The sequence below is a fragment of the Siphateles boraxobius genome, unplaced genomic scaffold, assembly GCF_051911475.1.
Source record: "Siphateles boraxobius isolate OS27281-9 unplaced genomic scaffold, OSU_SipBor_1 1, whole genome shotgun sequence".
NCBI classification, from domain to species: Eukaryota; Metazoa; Chordata; class Actinopteri; order Cypriniformes; family Leuciscidae; genus Siphateles; species Siphateles boraxobius.
The window spans coordinates 10,945,626-10,968,084 of record NW_027508699.1 but is presented as its reverse complement, the minus strand read 5'-3'; the positions used below and the strand labels follow the sequence as shown (position 1 = coordinate 10,968,084).

At 44.4% G+C, this 22,459-nt stretch overlaps 1 protein-coding gene across 1 annotated transcript; it reads right to left on the bottom strand.

Moving 5' to 3' along the window:
• Positions 1-338: 338 nt before the first annotated feature.
• Positions 339-18,612, bottom strand: LOC143723664 (sorting nexin-16). The gene is made up of 7 exons (XM_077216767.1): positions 18,434-18,612; positions 17,710-17,796; positions 17,446-17,591; positions 2,580-2,649; positions 2,312-2,448; positions 1,327-1,428; positions 339-1,164 (listed from the first exon to the last, which is right to left on the bottom strand). Exons 1-7 carry the CDS (start codon positions 18,584-18,586, stop codon positions 1,059-1,061), a joined length of 801 nt encoding a protein of 266 aa, XP_077072882.1. The 5' UTR covers positions 18,587-18,612; the 3' UTR covers positions 339-1,058.
• Between the last annotated feature and the right edge of the window lie 3,847 nt (positions 18,613-22,459).

The window sequence follows — 22,459 nt, the reverse complement described above, 5'->3', positions numbered from 1 at the left end:
AAAAAGCCAGCACATATGTTGTCACTGCCCACGACTAGTTTAAAATATTTCCATACCTCCGACTTTCCTTCGTATTTGCTCAAAGTTAATTCTCCTGTTTTAATTTTTTTCTTTACTTCTTCAAGCTCCATGTTGCACTTAAGCTACACAATAGGCCTAACGTTACAGCACAGCGTGCGAGTGCAGGAGACGCTGCGCGTGACGTGCTTGATCATGGGCCCGACCCGACCCGAGCATAGTGGCGGGAAATATCGGCCCGGCCCGGCCCGCGGGTCGGGTCGGGTCGGGCTCGGGCTCGGGCAGAGAATCTAAACTCTAGCACACGTACCTATTTCCTCTGCAGACACTTTTTGAAGTGAAAGCACATTGCAGTTATTGTCTTTATTATGTTTATACACAATTATAATGCAGGCAATGCATCTTAAAAACAGAAAACATGTAGATGTGGTGAACACATTAGACCTTTTAAACACAAATCAGATTCAATTATTAAATATGTGTTAAAGAAAAAAATCTACCACAAACGATACATACAAATAAAAAATCCAGATAATTCTTACGTGGAAGTATTCTTTCCCCCCTTTGTTTTTCCAAGAAGTTTTTCAGTTTCTGGCTTGATGATCCATCTGTGTTCATGTCTCTTCAAAGAATCAGAAGGATCTGAGTGTATCAATTTACTCCGCAATCCAAATCACAAAGACCGTATCCAAATCATAATGAGATTAATCCAAAACAGAAGTAAAAAATCTGGGTAACGTTTCTAGAACAGAGAATGTACACAAGATCGTGACGTTGCGTCATTGGCTGCTAGTCTAGTGTGAGTTTGACACAGATGTTTTCAAAAATCTCCATTAAACAAACTGATAGAATCACACATGGAACCTCACGCATCATTAAACCTTTTTTTAACAACATCTTTCAGTTTAGTAATTAAAAGTGTTCAAAACCAAGATTCATCCAAAATCCAGGCATTCTGTTTGTACTATGGACTAAGAACAAATAGACGATTTGAAGAAAGTGCTTTGTATGTGATGTTGTTTTTCTTTATTTTAATTTATTTAATGGAGTTCTTGGAATGGTCCTCCAGAACTGTACTTTTCAGGGCTGTCAGTTGCTGATCCACACCAGCACGCTCCATGGCTCCTTATGAACCGCAATTCAGAACTGAAGCGAGATACAAGCAGTTTAATAAGACAAAATGGTCTCCCCATTCTCCTAAGACACGTGTTTTTTCCTCAGTAAGATTATGGAATGTTTATATAAATAATAATGCTCAACTAGGATTCATTCCAAAGGGAGTAACTGGAAAATACATCAATTATATACCTTGGTTTCCTGAGTTTGTCTTTCTCCACTTCTTTATATTCCTGCTGTGTTAAACAGTCTCCCATCTCTTTGTTCAACTCCTCTTGGATTCTATACGTGCCACTGTATGGGGTTAAACAGGAAAGAGTAAAAAAAAAAAAAAAAAAAAAATAGTGCTGGACAACTATTAATTGTGATTTATCGCATTCAAAATAAAAGTTAGTGTTTACATAATATATGTGTGTGTGTACTATGTATAATTATCTTGTATATATAAATACACTCATAAGCATGTATATATTTAAGATTTTTTTTAATTTATATATATATATATATATATATATATATATATATAATATTGATATTTGTATATAATATAAATTATGTATGATATATAGTATATACATGGAAATATTCCTAAATATATACATGCATATACGGGTATTTATACAAAATAATTATACACAGTAAATCTAATTCAAATATAAAATGCATTTTTGCCAAGTAAAACATGTTCCTGGATCGAGATATTTTTTTGAGCCTCAAACAACATTTCTGTCTGAAAATGTAGTCCTAACCCTATCCCTACCCCTAAACCTATCCCTACCATAAGTTATCCCTAAGATCAGAGGGAAATTGTAGGTGAATAACACTGATGTAGAAGCACCTAACCCTGGTTGTAAGCCTTGACATAAACTGTAAACTTGTCCCTTAAATCTGATTGGTTGACTGGAATGTTGTTCCAGTATCAACAAAGATGTTGATCCAAGAACATGTTTTACTTGCAGAAATCATGTGCATGACACTTCTGTACTGCTAAAAGCAATTAGCGTTGCTGACAGGCTGTGGGCTCAGAGTATTTAGTGTAGCACTTAATTCCAATTCGATTTAATTTCCTTGAGCAGAATAACCATTTTGGAGTCATTCGTTTCAGCCAGAAGACGAAATCCACCTCTCTGTCCCTGTTTCCTAAGCAACCCACAAATAGATCATGTTGCTACATTACTTTTTTGTTCTTTCAGGCTGGCTAATTTGGAGCTCTTTGTGCAGCAGAACATTTCTCAGGGACTCAGTCTCTCTCCCGTCGTCCATTAAATCTCTCTGAAGGCAACAGTTGGTCCCTTCCAGCGTCTCACAGAAGGCCTTCAGTCGGAACAGAGGGATAAATGGATTAGTTAATTGTGCTCAGGGCTGTGTCGAGATAACTGGTGTCTGGATGCATCACATTTGACTGAATGGAAAAGTATTAGAGTACAATAACTGAGCGAGCTTACCCATCTCTCTCTAATATCGCCAAAAGCAGTAGGTGGGTCATCCAGAGATAAGAATTCTCTGACTGCTTCACTTTAGTAGAGAGAAAGCAATGTTACTCTGTTACCACATGATTTTCTCAAAGTGTTACATTGTGACACCAAATCATCTTCACACAATTCTCAATAACAGTTTTATTGTAGTGTTGACTGTATTTATCAAGTTTTTTGTATTTTTATCTTATTTATATATTTTATTTATTTATTTATTTTTATTTTATTTTATTTATCTTTTGTACCCATATGCAGATTTCAAATTCAGGGCCATTTTTCTAAATACAGATTTAAGACAATCTATGGAGCCTTAAGCAAACGTGGATGTAAAAAAAAAATTGGCATGGGAGGAAAAACGTCTCGGTTACGTATGTAACCCTCGTTCCCTGAGTAGGGAACGGAGACGCTACGTCGGATGACGACGAATGGGGTTTCGCTTAGAACACCTATGGACTTCGAGTATTACGAAACGAGCCAATGGCAAAGAAATGCCATGGGTCTGCGGAATTTGCATAGCGTATCTCCGCCTTACCTCGTGGGTATAAAAGGAGGACGCCAGCAACATGCAGATATGTTTCTTCGCTGAGGAGCTGAGACTGAACTCAGGCGATCCCCGCGGCACAGCGGAAAGTGGCAGGAAGTGACATACGTAACGGAGACGTTCCCTTTCGTTGCCGGGTGGAGTGGGCAGTCACACCAAGGGGGCACGGTCGACCTTGCTGCTGGTATGCCAAGGCAATGGTGTCCACTATCCAGTGAGACAACCTCTGCTTGGAGAGAGCCTTTCCCTTCAGCTTCCCACCATAACAGACAAGAGCTGGTCTGAGATCCTGAAACACTGCGTTCTGTCTACGTAGGTGTGGAGAGCACATACTGGACAGAGCAGTGCCAAGGCTGGGTCTGCCTCCTCCGAGGGCAGCGCTTGCAGGTTCACCACCTGGTCCCGGAAGGGAAAGGTAGAAACCTTGGGTACATATCCAGACCGGGGTCTCTGGATCACGTGAGAGTAAGCCGGCCCGAACTCCAGGCACGCTTCGTCAACGGAGAATGCGTGCAGGTCCCCTACCCTCTTGATAGAGGCCAGTGCAACCAGGAGCGCTGTCTTCATCGACAGGAGCTTAAGCTCCACTGATTGCAAAGGCTCAAAGGGAGCACTCTGCAGGGCAGTTAGAACCACCGCGAGGTCCCAAGAGGGAACGAGAGGAGGGCGAGGAGGATTCAATCTCCTCGCTCCTCTCAGGAACCTGATGATCAGGTCGTGCTTCCCAAGGACTTACCCTCTACCAAGTCATGGAGTGCGGCAATAGCGGCAACATAGACTTTGAGGGTGGAGGGAGACAGCCTTCGCTCCAACCCTTCTTGAAGGAAGGAAAGCACGACACTGACTGAGCATCTCCGGGGGTCTTCTCAGCGAGAAAAGCACCAGCTGACGAAGAGGTTCCACTTCAACGCGTAGACGTGTCTCGAGGACGACGCTCTAGAGGAAGTGATGGTAGCCACCACCACAGGTGGTAGGGTACTCAAACCTGCCTGGTCCCACCCAGGAGCCACACGTGGAGGCTCCAAAGATCGGGACGAGGGTGCCACAGGGTGCCCCGTCCCTGAGAAAGAAGGTCCTTCCTCAGAGGAATGGGCCAAGGAGGTGCTGTCGCGAGGAGTATGAGTTCGGAGAACCAGGTCCGGGTGGGCCAGTAGGGCGCAACCAGAAGGACCTGCTCCTCGACCTCCTTGACTTTGCGCAAAACCTGCGCAAGAAGGCTCACTGGGGGAAAGCCTATTTGCGGCCCCGCGGCCAGCTGTGCGCCAGTGCATCCATGCCGAGCGTGCCCTCGGTCAGGGAATAATATAGGTCGCAATGGGTCGAGTCGTGAGAGGCAAACAGATCTATCTGTGCGTCCCCGAACTGGTCACAAATCAGCTGAACCGACTGGGGATGGAGTCGCCATTCTCCAGGGAGGGGCTGAAGCCGTGAGAGCTCGTCGGCTGCACAGTTCAGGACTCCGGGAATGAAAATGGCTCGAAGCGACCTCAGATGCTTCTGACTCCATAAGAGGAGGTGGCATGCGAGTTGCGACATACGGCGCGAGCGTAGACCACCTTGACAGTTGATGTACGCTACTGTGGCGGTATTGTCTAATCGGACTAGTACGTGTTGACCCCTGAGCAACGCCCGGAAGCGGTGCAGGGCTAGGCGTACTTCCAGCAACTCGAGGCAATAGACATGCCAAACTGCTCAACACTACATGCGAGAATCACTGAGCTTCAGGAGCAACCTTGCTCAACACCTAAGTGTGAAGAAATCCACTGAACTTCAGGAGCATTCTCTGCTCAACACCTGGGTGTGATAAATCTCACTGAATTTTTCAGGAGCATTTCTGCTCAACATGAGAGTGTGACAGCATGTCCATTGCGCATGGCGCCCCAGCCCGTGGAGGCATCTGTTGAGGCAACAACATGCCGGGAAGCTCGTTCCAGGGGCACTCGGACCCGTAGAAAACTGAGGTTCGACCACGGGGTGAGTACTGACGGCAGGTCGGAGTAACTGGTACTCGGAGGGTGCCGTGTTGCCATGCCCACCTCGGGACTCGGTCGCGAAGCCAAAGCTGAAGCGGTCTCATATGAAGCAATCTGAGCGGCGTACCGCGGCTGCAGATGCCATATGCCCCAGGAGCCTCTGAAAAAACTTCAGTGGAACCGCACTCTTGCGCTTGATAGTCTCAGGCAAGTCAGCAATGGCTGAGTGGAGAAGGCGACCAAGTCCATACCGAGAAAAGAGCTCCTCTGCACGGGGCAAAGTTTACTCCTTTCCCAGTTGACCCGAAGGCCCAGACGAGCTAGGTGCCGGAGCACTGGGTCCCTGTATTCGCAAACCTGGTCTCAGGAGTGAGCTTCAGACAGCCAGTCACCGAGATAGTTCAGGATGCGAACCCCGTGTTCCCATGGAGGAACAAGGGCTGCCTCAACAACCTTGTGAAGGCGCGAGGAGACAGGGCTAGCCCGAATGGGAGAACAGCGTACTGATATGCGCGCGCCCTGACAGCAAACCATAGGTATGGTCTGAGTCGAAGGAGAACGGAGACATAAAAGTAGGCGTCCTTCAGGTCGATCGCTGCAAACCTATCCTGTGGCCGCACACATCCAGAAATGCGTTTGGCCAGGAGCATCTTGAACGGCAGCCTGTGAAGGGAGCGGTTCAGATGCGTAGGTCCAGGATTGGCCGTAACCCACCAGACTTCTCCGGGACAATGAGGTAGGGGCTGTAAACCCGGACCTCATTTCAGCTGGAGGGACAGTCTCAATCACACCCTTCGCCAGTAGGGTAGCAACCTCCGCTCTCATGATAGCATAGCCATCGACCAAAGTGGAGCGGACTCCCCTGAAGCGGGGAGGAGACCGTGCGAACTGAATCGCATAGCCGAGCCGATGGTTCGCGCGGAGCAGATAGGGATGCTCTAGGCAGGCTCCTAACTGTGCCAGCGGCGTCAAGAACCACAGACGTCCCCCCGGTGGTGCAGCGAAGCGGAATGACGTGGACGGCATAGCGGCCCGGTGTGGGGGCAAGGTCATAACCGCACCCTGACAGAGGAGGCCAGTGAAGGACCAGCGTTCCACGGGGGCCTGCTCTGTCAGGGGCCTGGAGACAGAGGGGGACAGCCGCGAAGCGGTCCGTGGACGGCACGCCGTGTCAAACGCCTCTGGGACAGAGGGGGACGAGGAGAGCACGGCTTGTGGGCGGCGCTCTGTGTCGTCCGAGAACTCTGTATGCTCAGAGACGAGAGAGTCAGCTCTTTCTGAATGAGGATTCTTCCCCAGCCCTCCACCGGGGAAAGGAGTGGCCCTGCTACCAACTCCTGGAAAGAACTGAGTCTCATCTCTGAGCAGCCCATCTCAAAAGTGCCGCTTAACCCGGCGTTTAGCGGGGGGCGGGGCTGGAGAGGGCTGTTGCATCCCCTCTACGGTCCTCCAGAGCCAGGCCCGGGTGAACGGGCGGGGTTGGAACCGTGGGAGGGCGCCTTCGGCGGTGAGCAGACTGAGGGATCTGAGCGGACGGCGGGTCCGTCGAGCAGAATAACCTCAATTTGCTCACGGGCGGTTGAGAACTGCTGGGCAGAAGGACTCAACCGCACCGCCGAAGAGGCCGACCTGGGAGATGGGGGTGTCGAGCAGACGGGTCCGCCCGAAATCGTGCACATCAGACCGGTCAGCCCCAGACTGGTGAACATCACCTGACTCCGAGAGCGTACGGCCACTTTCGTCGCTCGGAGAGCAAGGTCAGTGGCAGCGCGCAGCTCACTGCAGAGCCTCGGGTCAGTCCCGCCCTCCTGCATGTCCATGAGCATCTGGGTCAGGTAGACCAGCAGAATGGTCATGGGATGCAGTGAGGCGGCTGCCTGTCCTGTGGCACTATAGGATTTCGCCACAGATTAGTGTAGACGAAAAGAACTACAGGCTTTGGACGGGTGCTTAGGATAGCGCCGGGAAGCACTCTGAGGACACAGTAGCATGGCAACAGAGCGTTCAACCGGGGGGACCCCAGTGTACCATGGGCAGTGGCCCCTGAGGGGAGGAAAGACGGATGAGACCAACGAGAGGACCCGTGATCTCATCATGCACGTCCGGGAGGAAAGATATTGGGGTTTGCCGTGGACGCGGGTCGGCGGCCTCACCCAAACACCAATCGTCCCGGGAAAGCATGGCCGTCATCTCCGGATCAGACTCAGGCACAGCCGTATGCACACCAGAAGGTGGCAGCTGTGACGAGTCATCATTTCCAAAAGAATCAAGCCCACCTAGTGATGCTGCTACAGACACAGCATCATCCTCTGTAGCTTCAAATTAAAACACACAGGCCACCCGAGGGTAGACTCGTGGAATCATCAGTTCGCTAGCGGGCACCGTCATTAAAGAGGGGGGGCTGGGGCGTGGACACAGAGTCGGCGCCTTGTTCCAGACCAAAACCCTCAGGACACCCTGGCCACCAGCAGAAGATCGGGTGGTGGATGAGGGGACTCTCACTCTGGCGAGTTCACCGAGTCTCGACCTATATATGACGCGATGATCACGTTCCCAGAGAGAACATGAGTCATCCACGAGCGCTGTTCAATATTGATCAAAGCCCAAACACACTAGACAGCGCTCGTGCCCATCAGAGTCCGATACCAGTCCGCTGCAACCAGAAATGCACGGGTGAGCCGTCTTTAAAAAGACGTGCCGCGTGCGAGCTCTTTTATGAGAGGAGAAAAAACTCCGTGATGTTGAAGCGCACAGGGAGACACACACACACTGGCAGATCACTGCACAGATCAGCAGGCACTGTGAGCTCGCTGCAGATCGCCGTCACACCAACACCGTAGAGAGCAGCTCGTCTCGTAGAGCGAAGTCAGAAATGGCTGTGGAGTGAAGAAATACTCTTGGCTCCGAAGCGAAAACATATCTGAATGTTGCTGGCGTCCTCCTTTTATACCCACGAGGTAAGGCGGAGATATGCTATGCAAATTCCGCAGACCCATGGCATTTCTTTGCCATTGGCTCGTTTTGTAATACTCAAAGTCGATAGGTGTTCTAAGCGAAAACCCATTCGTCGTCATCCGACGTAACTCGAAGTGACAACGAAAGGTAACTATATTTCAATGATATATATATATATATATATATATATATATATATATATATATATATGGCCCTTTAAAGGGATAGTTCACCCAAAAATGAAAATTAGCCCATGATTTACTCACCCTGAAGCCATAGGTGTATGTTGCATTCTTCTTTCAGACGACTACGATCGGAGTTATATTAAAAATGTCCTGGCTCTTCCAAACCTTATGATGGGAGTGAATTGGGTATATGATTTTGGAAGTCCATCAGAGCAAATCCATCCGTGAAAAAAGTGCTCGAAACGGGTCCGGGGGGTTAATAAAGGCCTTGTAAAGCGAAGCGATGCGTTCGTGTAAGAAAAATATCGATATTTAAAACTTTATCAACAAAAATAACTAGCTTCCGGAAGAAGGCCGTACACGTCGACTTATGCCAAAAGAGTAACCCTTTATTTACCCCTTATTTACACTGCACACGTCTGCGGTGCATTACCCTAAAATCCACTGGATCCGTCTACGGCGCGGAACGTCAGCGTCGCGGATGCCGGAGCTAATCGCGGCCATTATAGTCAATGCTCTTAAGTCCACCAGCTGCGGACACAGCGCGTCTCAGAAGCGTCCCAGAAGTGTCCCAGAAGTGTCTCTCCGCTCCGCAGAGGATAGGTAGCAGGTCTATTTTCAGAGTACATAGTACCGGATAGGAAGTCAGACACAGAACGGCATAGAGGATCCGGTCAATTTTCAAAATAAAACACCCTGTGGAGACCAACGCTCCGCTGCTGAAACGCGTCTGAGACGCTTCCAGTGGACTTTGACGCCGAGCTAGGGACGCATCAAATACGTGGCGCTGACGTTCCGCGCCGTAGACGGATCCAGTGGATTTTAGGGGTTATGGCTCCGACACGGCTACCAGAGCTGATCGCGGCCACTCTAGTCAATGCTTGTGTTTACACCAGCCGCGACGCAGAGCGTTTCAGAGGCGTCCCACGTGGAGGACGGAATAAAACCTTGTCGGAGCCGTAATGCGTAGCAGACGCTTGCTGTGTAAATACGGGGTTACGGCCGTTTCACACCGCAAGCCTGAGCGGCGCGTGAGCAGCGCATATTTTTTTCGGCGTGCATGTTAATTAATGAGTGCATTCACACCAGGAGCAGGAGCAGCGCTTGAGCGTTGGGCAGGATTGTCACGTGCTCACGCTAAATTAAAGTGAAAGCACACTTTTGATGGACAAAATAAATATGATTTCACATAAAAAGTGCCCAAAATGCACAGAATAAGCATGTCTAGTGAGTTTTAACAAGAACTGGAGTAGGCAAAAAAAGAAAATGAAGACTCAAAAATATGTAATTTGATTTAGGCTACCCATTTAAACTTGTTTTTAATTATTCAGTTTGGGGCAAAGTATGGTGTATTATAAAAAAACTAAAGTAAACTAGCCAGAAAATATTGTATATAGCCTACACTTTCTTTTAGTTTATGTAATAAGTCTACACAGACAGCTACATAGGCTAGCACAACCCAAATCAAACCCGAGTGTGCGGTTTTGTGTGTGTGTGTGTGTGTGTGTGTGTGTGTGTGTGTGTGTGTGTGTGTGTGTGTGTGTGTGTGTGTGTGTGTGTGTGTGTGTGTGTGTGTGTGTGTGTGTGTGTGTGTGTGTGTGTTGTGCTGCTGTGACACTAAACAAATGCTTCCTGTGTGAATACTCTCGCGCGTCTGCAGCTGGAGTGACGATGTGGTTACGCTGACGCGCTGCTCAAGTGCCGCTCACGCTTGCGGTGTGAAACGACCAAGGGGGTAATCCACCAGCCCGAAACTGAAGCCTCTCGGGGGCCGCCATTGTAGCAGAACTTCACCTGCTGTTAGCATTTCATTGACTCCAGTTCATTTTGGCGTCACTTTGACAGCGAATAACTTTACATCTGAGGCGTCCAAAGACTTCATTTGTCCATTATTTATTTCTAAATAAACACGACAATGTATAAAAGGCTCCATTACTTTGTATCTTACGTTATGGCCCCGTATAAGCCGTAAAAATAGGCTAACGATTGCGTCATAACCACGCGACTATCTGTCGCATAGTAGAGAAATTACCGTATAGACAGGAGGAGAAGCTCGCAGGCAATCTTTTACTGTCTATGAGGCAATCGGGGGGACATGTAAAGTCAAGGGAGAAGCCCATAGATAGAGAGTCCATAAAAGAAACGGGACAAAATATTTCAACACATTTTTTTTAGGAATTAGGTGATTCAGATTTGTCTTGGCAGAGCTACTAGAAGATTTACAACTGTCAGACAGGTTGCTCACGTCACATCTATGTCGTCAAGCTCGGTTTGAGCCTGCGCAGTCGCTCAGCCATCAGGACGTGAGTGCTTCTAATCAGGCTTCACTTTTCTTCGTTGAAATCAAGGGGTTCGCTGTGTCCAAGAGGCTTTAAAGCTTACGCTCCTCCTACGTCATACATCGTCAAGTGTTACTCTTTTTATGGGTTTTAACACATCTCGCCTCGACTACTGTAATGTTGTTGTTTTCTGGACTACCAGCACACTCTATCTCACATTTGAATTATATTCAAAACTCTGCCGCAAGATTGCTAACTTACACTAAACGATCTGCTCATATCACTCCAATTCTGTTCAACCTCCACTGGCTACCCATGTCTTCTCGCATTACTTACAAAATTATTCTGCTTACCTTTAAGTCACTCAATGGTCTTGCTCCTTCCTATCTCTCTGACTTACTTTCTCCTTATATTCCCCCTCGAACTCTCCGATCCTCTGGCTGTGAACTCGAGATTTTGTTTTTCATCTGTGGGTGGCAGGTCTTTCTCCATTATAGCCCCTAAGCTATGGAACTCTCTTCCCCTGGCTCTTGGGACAACAACCAAGCTGCATTAATTTAAGTCGAAACTCAAAAACTATTTGTTTAAACAGTATTATCAGTCATGACATGTTTTTCTTAAACATTTTCCATAACTCTGCATTACAGTCATAATGTTTCCTTACGTACCATTAGTCTTTTGCATCTGACCTTTGCTTCAACTGCCCATCTTCTATGTTTCCTGTAAATAGGGTTCTTTTTTGTTTCTGTTATTTTTTCTGTTTGTATTTCAATTGTTCGCTCATTTCTTTGATTGGGCAAATGTCTATTGTTCATTAATCTATGAACTGATTGTTTGTTCTTTACTGTTATTGTGAAGCGTCCTTGATTTTGGGAAAGGCGCTAATAATAATTAAACATTATTATTACTATATCGAAAACCTCTGACATAGGATATTATTTAATATAACACCGATTGTGTTCGGCTAAAAGAAGAAAGTCTTATATGGCTTGATGGAATCTTTTTCATTTTTGGGTGAACTAGTTGAACTAATAATATGCTTCTTTAAAGGGGAAATGTGTTCCACAGTTTAGGAGCGTAAGTATAATAATGGGTCAGCAGAAGTGGGATCCATGTGCAGCTTTATTGAAGACAGAATGAGAACAACGGGCAGAGGTCAATCACATGCAACAGAGATATCAATGGCAAGGCAGAAGAACGTAATGATACAATGGTTCAGGGCAGGCAGCAGTCAAAGAGGGTAAATCCAAGTAAACAGGCAGAAGGTTAGATGGGCAAGCAGCAATACAAGAATACGAGGTAAACAGTCCAAGTTCAAAACACAAGAAATCAATATATTATGAATAATGCTCAGGAATGTCTGCAATGGCAAGAACAAGACCTCCCTGTGTGTGTGTGTGTGTGTGTGTGTGTGTGTGTGTGTGTGTGTGTGTGTGTGTGTGTGTGTGTGTGTGTGTGTGTGTGTGTGTGTGTGTGTGTGTGTGTGTGTGTGTGTGTGTGTGTGTGTGTGTGTGTGTGTGTGTGTGTGTGTGAGTGATGGGGATCAGGTGTGACGGTAATCAGCCTCACCCATGGCATGAAGGGAAACGTAGTCCGAGTAAAAGTTAGTACTCCGGTGAGGGAGCCTTCTGGTGGTGATCAGAGAGAGCCACAGAGGCTTGGTTTGTGACAGTAAGGAGTAAATGCTCTATCACGCCTGGTACAAAGACAAGACTGAGGGACTTTTAAAATAACAGTATTTGAGGAGCGGAGATCACAATATTGGGGTATAATAAGTTAAAAGCTCAGTCAAATATGAGGAGCCAAACCATGCATGTGAGCAAGAGAATCTTAAAAATAAATGAGGAATCTGACAGAGAGCCAGTGCAGGGCTCCAAATCTGGAGTTATGTGATCTTTGTCCTGGCCCTACTCTGGATTCTAGCATCTGAGGTTTGCACATATTGCAATTTATAAGTGTAGACTTGGAGACTCCACCAAGTGGTGCATTGCAAGCATCCACTGTATATAAGAAAACACAATAGTATTGATCAGCTTTTCAGTCACACAGAAGAAAGATAACATAGGGCACAGCCATGCAATGTTTCTGAGATAAAAAAATAAATAAAAAAAATATATATATAACATTTTGCTGACGATTGGATCAAATTACAAACTTGCATTCACATATTACTCTAAAATGTTTATTTTGTTTGAAACTCCATAGCAGAACCATCCACAGTTAAGGTTAATTATCCAATATTACGTAGGAGGACCGCAAATAAGCATTACTTCAGTCTTGTTACTGTTGAGACACAGAACATTTTGACCGAGTAATCCAAGTTTTCATCCCAGAAACACGTGTGAAAGAAAAGTAACCAGATTTACAATAAATATAAATCTGAGTGCCATCTGCATAAAAATGCTAATTAAACTGACCACAAGAAAAAACATACATACTAAAAACTAAGGGCCTAAAATTTAACCTTGAGGGACACCAAAATTAGCGGAACCCACCTCTGACCAAGTTTTGTGATAGAATGCAAAAATCAGTCAAATAATTTTTTTTACACACAATGTTTGATTTTCTTTCTTCTGTGGAACAGAAAATAAGATATTTTGAATAATGTTTCACATGTTCTCTTACGAGAGGTTCTCTCGTATTTCGTGAGTTTAGCTTACGGGAAAGATTCATCTTCTCGAGATATTGAAGCCAAAAAATTATCCTTAATTTTGTATTCATTGTCAACGCAGTGCAGCAGCTAGCAGACCTAGAGAAGGCCATCTCGCGTGCTCATTGGCTGCCCTGCGGGCAACTGCTGCAGCCTACCAGTCAGCCCGGCGTGACGTCACTCCGAATGAAGGGCGCCCGTGCCTTCATAGCGTCACAGCCCGCCAGAATTGGCGTGGCTTAGCGTATAAAAGTAGGGGCTGTAGGCTGACTTCCCTGATTTTTCGTCTCTTCAGCGAGCTCTTCGCATCGCTGGATCTGAGAGAAGCCACCGCCGCCGTCGAACAAGTGAAACAGCCAGCTTAGGACAGCGTTGAGGAAGCAGGCCGTCTTCGACACCTCCAGCCATCCGTGAGAGCTACGCTGTCCGGCGACATATCCTTTTATCTCTGTATTCTGTGTTCTACACTTCCAAAAAGAGCAGTGAGACATCTTTTTCAAAATGTCTCGCACTTCCTATGGCTCGTGCAGGGCCGCTCAGCGTTGGAGACCGCCCATCTGCGCTCTCTGCCTGGGCCAGGAACACGCAGCCTCGCCCTCTCGATGGGGGATGCGAGCACTGCGAGAAACTTCCGATGTCGACCTTGCGGGCTCGAATCGAAGTCTTTAACCACAGCGCCGCGTGGCTAGCAAAAAAGGTGCCCACATCTCGGTGTTCACCCTTACACAGAAACACGATACCCCCCGTGTCTCCCGCAGAACCCACTCTCATAAAGCTGGCAAATGCCGCTCGAGTGCTAGATGTAGGAAACGTGCCCACAACTCTGTGCTCACGCCTATTTTCTGACCGCTCTGTCACACGGCCAGAACAGCCTCATACATGTCAGGTTAAGAATGTAAAGTTACGTGCCCGCTCACGAGCGCTCACGCTTACTAACAGACACATCGCCTCCGAAAAGACGCGCGTGTCCCGCTTCACCCTCTGTTCACCCTCTGTTCACCCTCTCGCCTGCACACAAAAGCCGTTTTCACGGCGACCCAGAGAAATCTCAAAAAGAGTATAATGTCTGGTCCGGCTCACGCCGTTGGTGTTTTAAGTGTAGTGAAAGTGCCCACGCCCCAGTGTTCACCCCTACACACAAGCACTTAGAATCTCGTGTCACTCACAGAGCACACTCTCATAAAGCGCAGAAAAGCCGCTCGAGTGTTGAATGTAATAAATGTGTCCACAGGTCTGTGCCCACTATCTGCCCGCTCTGTTACACGATCAAAAAAGCAGGTTATGAATGTAAGTCTCGTGCCCGCCAGAGAGCGTTCACGCTTGCTAACACAAACCTCCCCCCGGGCTCCGCCCACGCGTTTAAGTGTTATCACAAAACCCACGAAGGACGGAGCCTTCAGACCTATCCTAGATCTGAGACATTTGAACAAAGTGCTTGCGAAAAGACCGTTCAAAATGCTTACGACCAGGAAAATCCTCGCGCACGTTCGCCCGAGGGACTGGTTTATTTTTCTAGATCTGAAGGATGCCTATTTTCAGATTCAGATAATACCCCGTCACAGGCAATTTTTGAGATTCCCCTTCGACGGTCAGGTATATCAATACACCGTCCTGCCGTTCGGCCTGTCCCTAGCACCCCGTACATTTACGAAGTGCATGGACGCGGCGCTTGCCCCCCTGAGAAGTCAGGGGATGCGAATAATGAACTATCTGGACGATTGACTGATATTGGCACAGTCAGAGACAGAACTGCTATCTCACAGTACAGTGCTTCTCAGTCACTTGGAAAGCTTGGGTCTCACGGTCAACTGGACCAAGAGCTCATTACTGCCCAGCCAGTCAATTTCCTTTTTAGGAATAGAACTGGACTCGGTGACCATGACAGCTCGTTTATCGACACAGCGCGCGCTGTGTTCGCCACCTAGCCGCATCTTTCCAGAAGGGCAGCTTTCTCCCTTTGAAAACATTTCAAAGGATGTTATGCTGTTTGGCACCAGCTGCAGCGGTGCTTCAGCTGGGCCTACTGCGCATGCGCCCGCTACAACGCTGGTTGAATGCTCGCGCGTCCCGCCCTGGCGGCCAGAAAATCAGAGTGACTCAGCCCTGCATAGCGGCTCTGCAGCCCTGGTTAGTAGCCGACTGGTACCAGCAGGGAGTGATGATGGGAACCATCTCTTATCGGAAAGTAATTCGACAAACGCGTCCAACTCGGGTTGGAGCGCGCTGTTCGAGGGCAGACTGGTCTTCGGCCAGTGGTCAGACCAAGAGAAGTGTTTTCACATAAACTGTCTGGAAATGATAGCGGTCGAGAACGCGCTGAAGCGCTTCCTCCCGTTCATACAGGACCAACATGTTCTTGTCCGCTCGGACAACATGTCTATGGTATCCTATGTAAACCGTCAGTGCGGTGTCAGATCCAGAAATCTCTGCAATCTGACGGACCGCCTCCTTATTTGGTCTCAGATGCACCTGCGCTCGCTGAGGGCGGCGCATATGCCTGGCCATTTGAACGACGGGCCAGACAAACTGCCGTGGCAGCGTTTGCAGAATTTACGCACGGCCAGTCACTGGGAAGGCATGAGTTGGTCATCCGCTTCCTTAGAGGAGCTAGAAGGATGAACCCGCAGCGCCCCCCGTCGGTTCCCATGTGGGATCTTTCTTTGGTCATCGAGGCCCTGAAAGCCTTTCCATTTGAACCACTAGACTCCATGGGGTTGAAATATCTATCACTGTAAACCGTCTTTCTGACTGCACTGTCGTCAGTAAAACGTGTGGGGGACCTGCATGCGCTGTCTGTCAGCGCGTTGTGTCTTGAGTTCGGACCAAATGACTCTAAAGTCATCCTAAGACCTAGACATGGCTATGTTCCTAAAGTGATGGGCACTCCATTCAGAGCGCAAGTTATTTCGCTGTCAGCTCTGCCAGCATCTGACAGCGAAAGTGAGGTGAATCTCCTCTGCCCTGTCAGGGCGCTGAGATTTTACATTACGTGCTCCGCCTCCCTCAGGCGTTCAGAACAGCTTTTTGTTTCGTTTGGTAGGCGCACCAAGGGTCTCGCCTCCTCGAAACAGAGCCTGTCCAGATGGATAGTGGACGCTATAACAGCTGCTTACGCGTCAAAAGGTTTGCAATGCCCTCTGGGCATCAGGGCTCATTCCACGAGAGGCGTGGCCTCGTCGTGGGCATGGTCCAGTGGGATTTCTATCCATGACATATGTGTAGCGGCGGGCTGGAGCTCTCCGTCTACCTTTGTCAGGTTTTATAACCTAGAAGTTCCTGCCTTGCAGGCTAAACTTTTGTCAGTTTGAAGGAGAGGTGTATTCTGCCCAGATCTTCCTGCTCAGATCACTCTCACGTGACTCAGCTCTCCTGGTTGAGATGTACTAGTAGGGTATGTGCCATGTGCCTATACAGACCGGCGCGCTGCTCTGTATTCCCAATGTGTGCTTATGTACAAGTGATGGCCCGCGTGGCTGGCCACCTTATTTTTTCCACTTATGGGGTTCCCCTTAAAGTTCTGGGTCTCACGGTGGATGCTTGGCGCGCACGGCGTTGACAAAATGTTCCCGTAGCGTAAGCTAAACTTACGCAATACGAGAGAACCTCTCGTAAGAGAACGATACTCGGTTACTAACGTAACCTCGGTTCTCTCTAGAGAGGGGACGAGTATTGCGTAACCGGCCGTGCTCGCGCCACGAGCGACTTCGCTTCAGTCGACGAAAAACCAGGGAAGTCAGTCTACAGCCCCTACTTTAATACGCTAAGCCACGCCCATTCTCGCGGGCTGTGACGCTATGAAGGTGCGGGCGCCCTTCATTGGGCTCGACGTCATTCCGGGCTCACTGGTAGGCTGCAGCAGTTGCCAGCAGGGCAGCCAATGAGCATGCGAGATGGCCTGCTCTAGGTCTGCTAGCTGCTGCACTGCGTTGACAATGAATACATATTTAAGGATACATTTTTGGCTTCAATATCTCGAGAAGATGAATCTTTCCCGTAGCGGAGGCTAAACTTACGCAATACTCGTTCCCTCTCTAGAGAGAACCGAGGTTACGTTAGTAACCGAGTATCGTTTTTGTCCATACAATGAAAGCCTATAGGCTCCAAAACAACAATGGACCCCTCTGACTTTCACGTTCATATAGGGACAATATATATATATATATTCGGTTCTGCAGACAGGTTTGGAAGGACATGAAGGCGAGTAAATGATGGCAATTGTTTTGAAGGCTGTTTCTAAACAAAGCATAACGTACCTATTTATCGTGTCTTTTTGAGCAACCAGGTGCTGTAGAAAGTCTTGTAGGCCCAGTTGTCTCTCTTCTAGAAATTCAGCATTGAAGTTATTGAACCAACGCTTGGGTGGTAGGATAAAGTTAAACACAGGAAAAATCTCCTTCAGCTGAAGATACACATAAAGACATAAAGTCACTCATATCTAAAAGAAGGAAATACTGAGGAAAAAGTGAGCAAATCTCCAACATTGCATGGTCAGCTGACATGAGTCACCTGTGCCTGACCTTGTCATGTAGTCGAGAGAAGTCTGTGTACCGTCTAAAAATGTGCCAACTCTCGTTAGGCACTCGCCTCACTAAGATCTTGTAGACCTAAAATGTGCAGAAAGAGAACATCATGTCCTCTTTATCACTAAAAGCAGCCTTAGACTCATAACAGATACAGTGTAATTTTCCATCTGTTCCCATATAAGATTCAATGTATCTTATTCATCCTTATGTGTCTCTAATAAAAGGGATAGTTCACCCAAAAATGACAATTCTGTCATCATTTACTCACCCTCATGTTTGCCAAGCAACGACTCGATTCATATGGATTATGTTTACAATGTTTTTAAGAACTTTTTGAACTGGTTTTGGTTACTCAATGGGGTTTCAATGGAGGGACGGAAATCTCTTAGGTATTTCATAAAATAAATATCTTTAGTTGTGTTTCAAAGATAAACAAAAGTCTTATGGGTTTTGTAACAACTTGTCTTGAGGGTAAGTAAATGATGCCACATTCTTTAAACAATAGCACATTATTAGGAATTTCTCCTTTTGTGTTCTATGAAAGAAACAAAGTCATTCAAGTTTGGAACAACATGATGGTGAGTAATAGATGACAGAATGTTCATTTTGGGGTGAAGTATCCCCTAAAAAGTAAGTATTAAACCATTAAAATAGCAACAGCAGACTAATATACATTAATCACTATGAAGTGAAAAGAGCATGCATAAGTAACTCTTACTGTGAACTTTGTCTTTTCCTCCATAACCTTATAGCCAAGCAGGGTGACCTTGAGCGTCTTCTCTTCATTGCTCCCTCTAAAAAATCCATCACTGTAATACTCCATCCCATTCCCTCTTCTTACAACTTCTGGACTGTGGTTCTGGTAAAACATACTAGATCTTCTGCAATGTTAAATCCAATGCTCTCAGAAAAGAATGAGCTGAAATAAAGGATACAGATAAAGTAAAAAGAAAGCACATTCATTTCTCAAGAGATTGTTAAAATTAATAAGAAACATCACAGATTAATTTTGACTAATCTTCAAAAGATTAAGTCATATAGCATTAGACTTATTTCAAGTATGCTCACAATCATAACACCACATCATGGTGTGATAAATACGATTTTTTCTCTCTCTTACCGTGCAGGTTGATAATCTGTTTGGGTGTTTTGTCTGGTTTGGGAGCTGGTGAAAAGAAACAATCCTAAATCTAATGTTAGCAGAAGTTGACAGATTGTCATCTTCTGCATTCCTCACTATTAAGAGAAGTGAATCAGTATGCTACAGAACTAACCAAACCACGCCTTCTTCTTCTTTGATCAAATTTCAAGTCATTCCTAGTTATGGTGTGGCAGGTCTACCCAAACACACACAAAAAATTTAAGATTAATTGACCTTTGTATAAATGCAGAACTCATAAACCTATAAAAATGCTTTTGAACTTTTGTTTGATTGAACTGCCATTTTACACATGAAATGTTTGGAGATGTGTTCTCTTTCCCCAAAAAATGCACACCCCAAAAAATGCAACAATTGGCATTAATAATCTTGAGTTACTTGTAATGAAATAAGTTAAACCAACAAACTTAACTGGGTGACAGAACTTAATCATTTGAAGCATAAACACTGTAAAAAAAATCTTTCTTTTATTTTATCCTTTTTTTACATTGATTTCTCAAAAAGTTGTTCCTACTAACCATCCACAAACCACAAGCACTTCTCTTCAGCAAAGTGGTAACCACAAAAATTTAACAGAAAGCATCACAAAATGCATGACAGAAACTTTTTTAAATGTAAAACAGCATTAAACGCTAAGCTTTTCCCTTTACTAAAACACATACAATTAAATGTAATTAATGAATTAATTTAATTTATTCACTTAATTTCAACATTTGTTCTCCTCATCCAGTCCTATGCACAGCATGCTGGGAACCAGCAATTCACTGTTTTCAAAGTTAAGGCAATTTCATTAAGAAATAAATAATCAAAGACAGATCATGTAATCATCAACATTATCTCCACAGAACTTATCAAAATAATGTTTGCTACTTAAACCAATAAATTAGAAGATTTAACTTCCAATCATGCATTTATTTAAAGATACACTTTTTTGTTCAAAATTATCAAAATTTAAATGAGTCAATACATCGCCAATCCTTCTTCCAAAATGTGTTTTGACTTACCCTGATATGGTTAGCCTATGATAACCTGTTGGTCTGGTTTTTGTTGGAAACTGCGTACATGCGTCCCTCGCCTGTGTGTGTCTTCTTATATTCGTAAATAGAGAAAAGTTTATCTGGCTACTTTGACACATGTACTTGAATCTACTTTGACACTTGAATTACTTCTAAATGTTTAATTGGTAGCACTTTTTTACAGTCCTGTTTCGCATGAACATATACTATGTACTTAATATAGTAATGACACTAACTACACTGAAAAAAATTTGGAGTAGGATTTACTTGAAAAAAGCTAGGCAACTTTTTCCACTCAGAAAATGCTAGTAAATTTACAAAGATTTGCCATGTAAAAACCTAAACATATTTATCAGTAGCTTTAATTAGAAATCTTTAAGTTAAAATTTACATGGAATTAAGTAAACTTTACTTAACCTAGTTAAGTGAAAGTAACAAAGAAAATAAGTAATTTTAACTTGGCTAGTAAAAGGTTGATTAATATCGATTTAGTTGAAATTTCCTTTGCATTACATTTCACTCAAACAATTTTATTGAATTATACCAGTCATTTATAGTATGTGTTTTACTTAGAGTATCTAAGTATTTAATACTTCATCATGTCAGATGGTAAGCATGATGTGAAAATGCAAAGACCTCAATACTTGGTAGACAATACACAATGACGGTAACATTTGATGGATCGTTTTTGTGTTTGAATGTGTCATTTTGAGCAGAAAATTTACTCGAAATGTCACAACATGGCAAGTTACTAATCCTGACAACAAAAGCGATGATGAAACAGTTTAAATACAGCTGGAAACCAGTGAAAAATGAACCTCATTAATTATGCAAGGTCCAGTGCATGATGGGAACACCAGTATCAGAAAAGTTGAGTAATTTTTACTTAATTTTGTTGAGTTGATATTTACGCTTTCATTTCTACTTGCTTGAATTAAGTACTGATACGGAAATTACTTAGTTTTTTTTTTAAATTCTTGCCTGAACTAACTTTTTCTTGTAAATTACATTGTTTTTTTTTTCAGTAGTATTTACCTTACCAAAAAATCATTCTTTACAGTGTAGGTACTAACCCTGAACCTACCCCTAAACCTTAACTTAACCCATGTAGTTACCTTACACTACTCATTACTTTTGTGGTAAGAACACTGCAAGTACATTGAAAGTGCACGTACTGTAAAATGCAATGTTACCGTTTAATTTTTACTTCTTATATTTGTTAAACAAGTTTGAATCAAGACAATATATATTAAAAATGATATAAAATATGCTACACTGTAAAATATGATAAAAAATAAATAAATAAAGGAATTATCATGTTATCATGCAAACCAGTGGTTGCGGAGTATTAAAATAAAATAAAACATTAATTCATGTGAAGTAAAAAATAAGCTAGTATTATAGTAAAAATGAATCAACCCATTATGCTGGGTTAAATAAACAACCTAATTTGCTGGGTAAAATTAACCCAACATGTGTTCTGTCCTATATACCCAGCCCTTGGGTTAAGAATTGGGTGGTTTTTAACCCATTGTTTTATAGAGTGTGTAAATCATAATCTAATGGTCATATTAATCCGCAGTCACTGAGAGCCGAAGCACAACCAAAACAATGTTCTTCCACAGAATGCATGCAGTTTTGTTTTTTAATCGCTAGAGGGACAAAAGTTACATAGTACCAACATGTTGTGGTAAAAAGTCCCCTATACCTTGTTAGAGTGTAAATGTATCTACTTTTGAGCATTGGTCTAAGAAAAACAATAATAAAGTATCAAAAGAACACTTTGTGACATAGTTAGGCCTTTTATTAATGTGGAAATAAATAGGCCTACTACCATATTTTTCCTGCCTGAAATGTAATAACTTTAGCACTAATTTCACAACACCTGAAAAATACGTTTTCCCAAATGGCTGTGTGTCTTTCTTTTGCATTTTGCTGATGGAAAGTGGAAATTTCACGCATTCTCTATGGCTGCTGTAATCCATCAGGATATACGAGTGATCCCACTGCGGCACTAGATGGCGCGATTAAGACTTGAGGTGGTTATTAAAATCACCAGCAGATGGTAGTGAGTTCTTTTTTTTGTATATATATTTCCTATTCGTGTTTTATATATAAATTTATTTCTATGCATATTAAGTCAAAATGTAGCCAAAACAAACCAGAAATTTAATTTTCATGCCCCTTTGCTTGAGAAGAAAAAGAGAAGTTATTTTAATATAAATCAATTAATTTCGATTTCTTTTTTTATCATATGATATTTTGACTATTGAAAGTCAGTGTATAGTGTATGTATGATATGGATCCAGCTGATAATATATATATATATATATATATATATATATATATAATCGTTTACATAATTACATTAGTTAGCATTATGTACCTGATTTCACAATGCCCATTGGATGCTTATTTGAAATATATGACATGGAATTGGTCTGTAGGGGTTTTATTTCTTCTGTGAATAGAAAGCATTTCCAGCAACATCTGTATTTAGTTCTCAAAACAACATTTAACAATAAACATGAAGTATAAACTGCCATAGGTGATACATTTCAAATGTTAC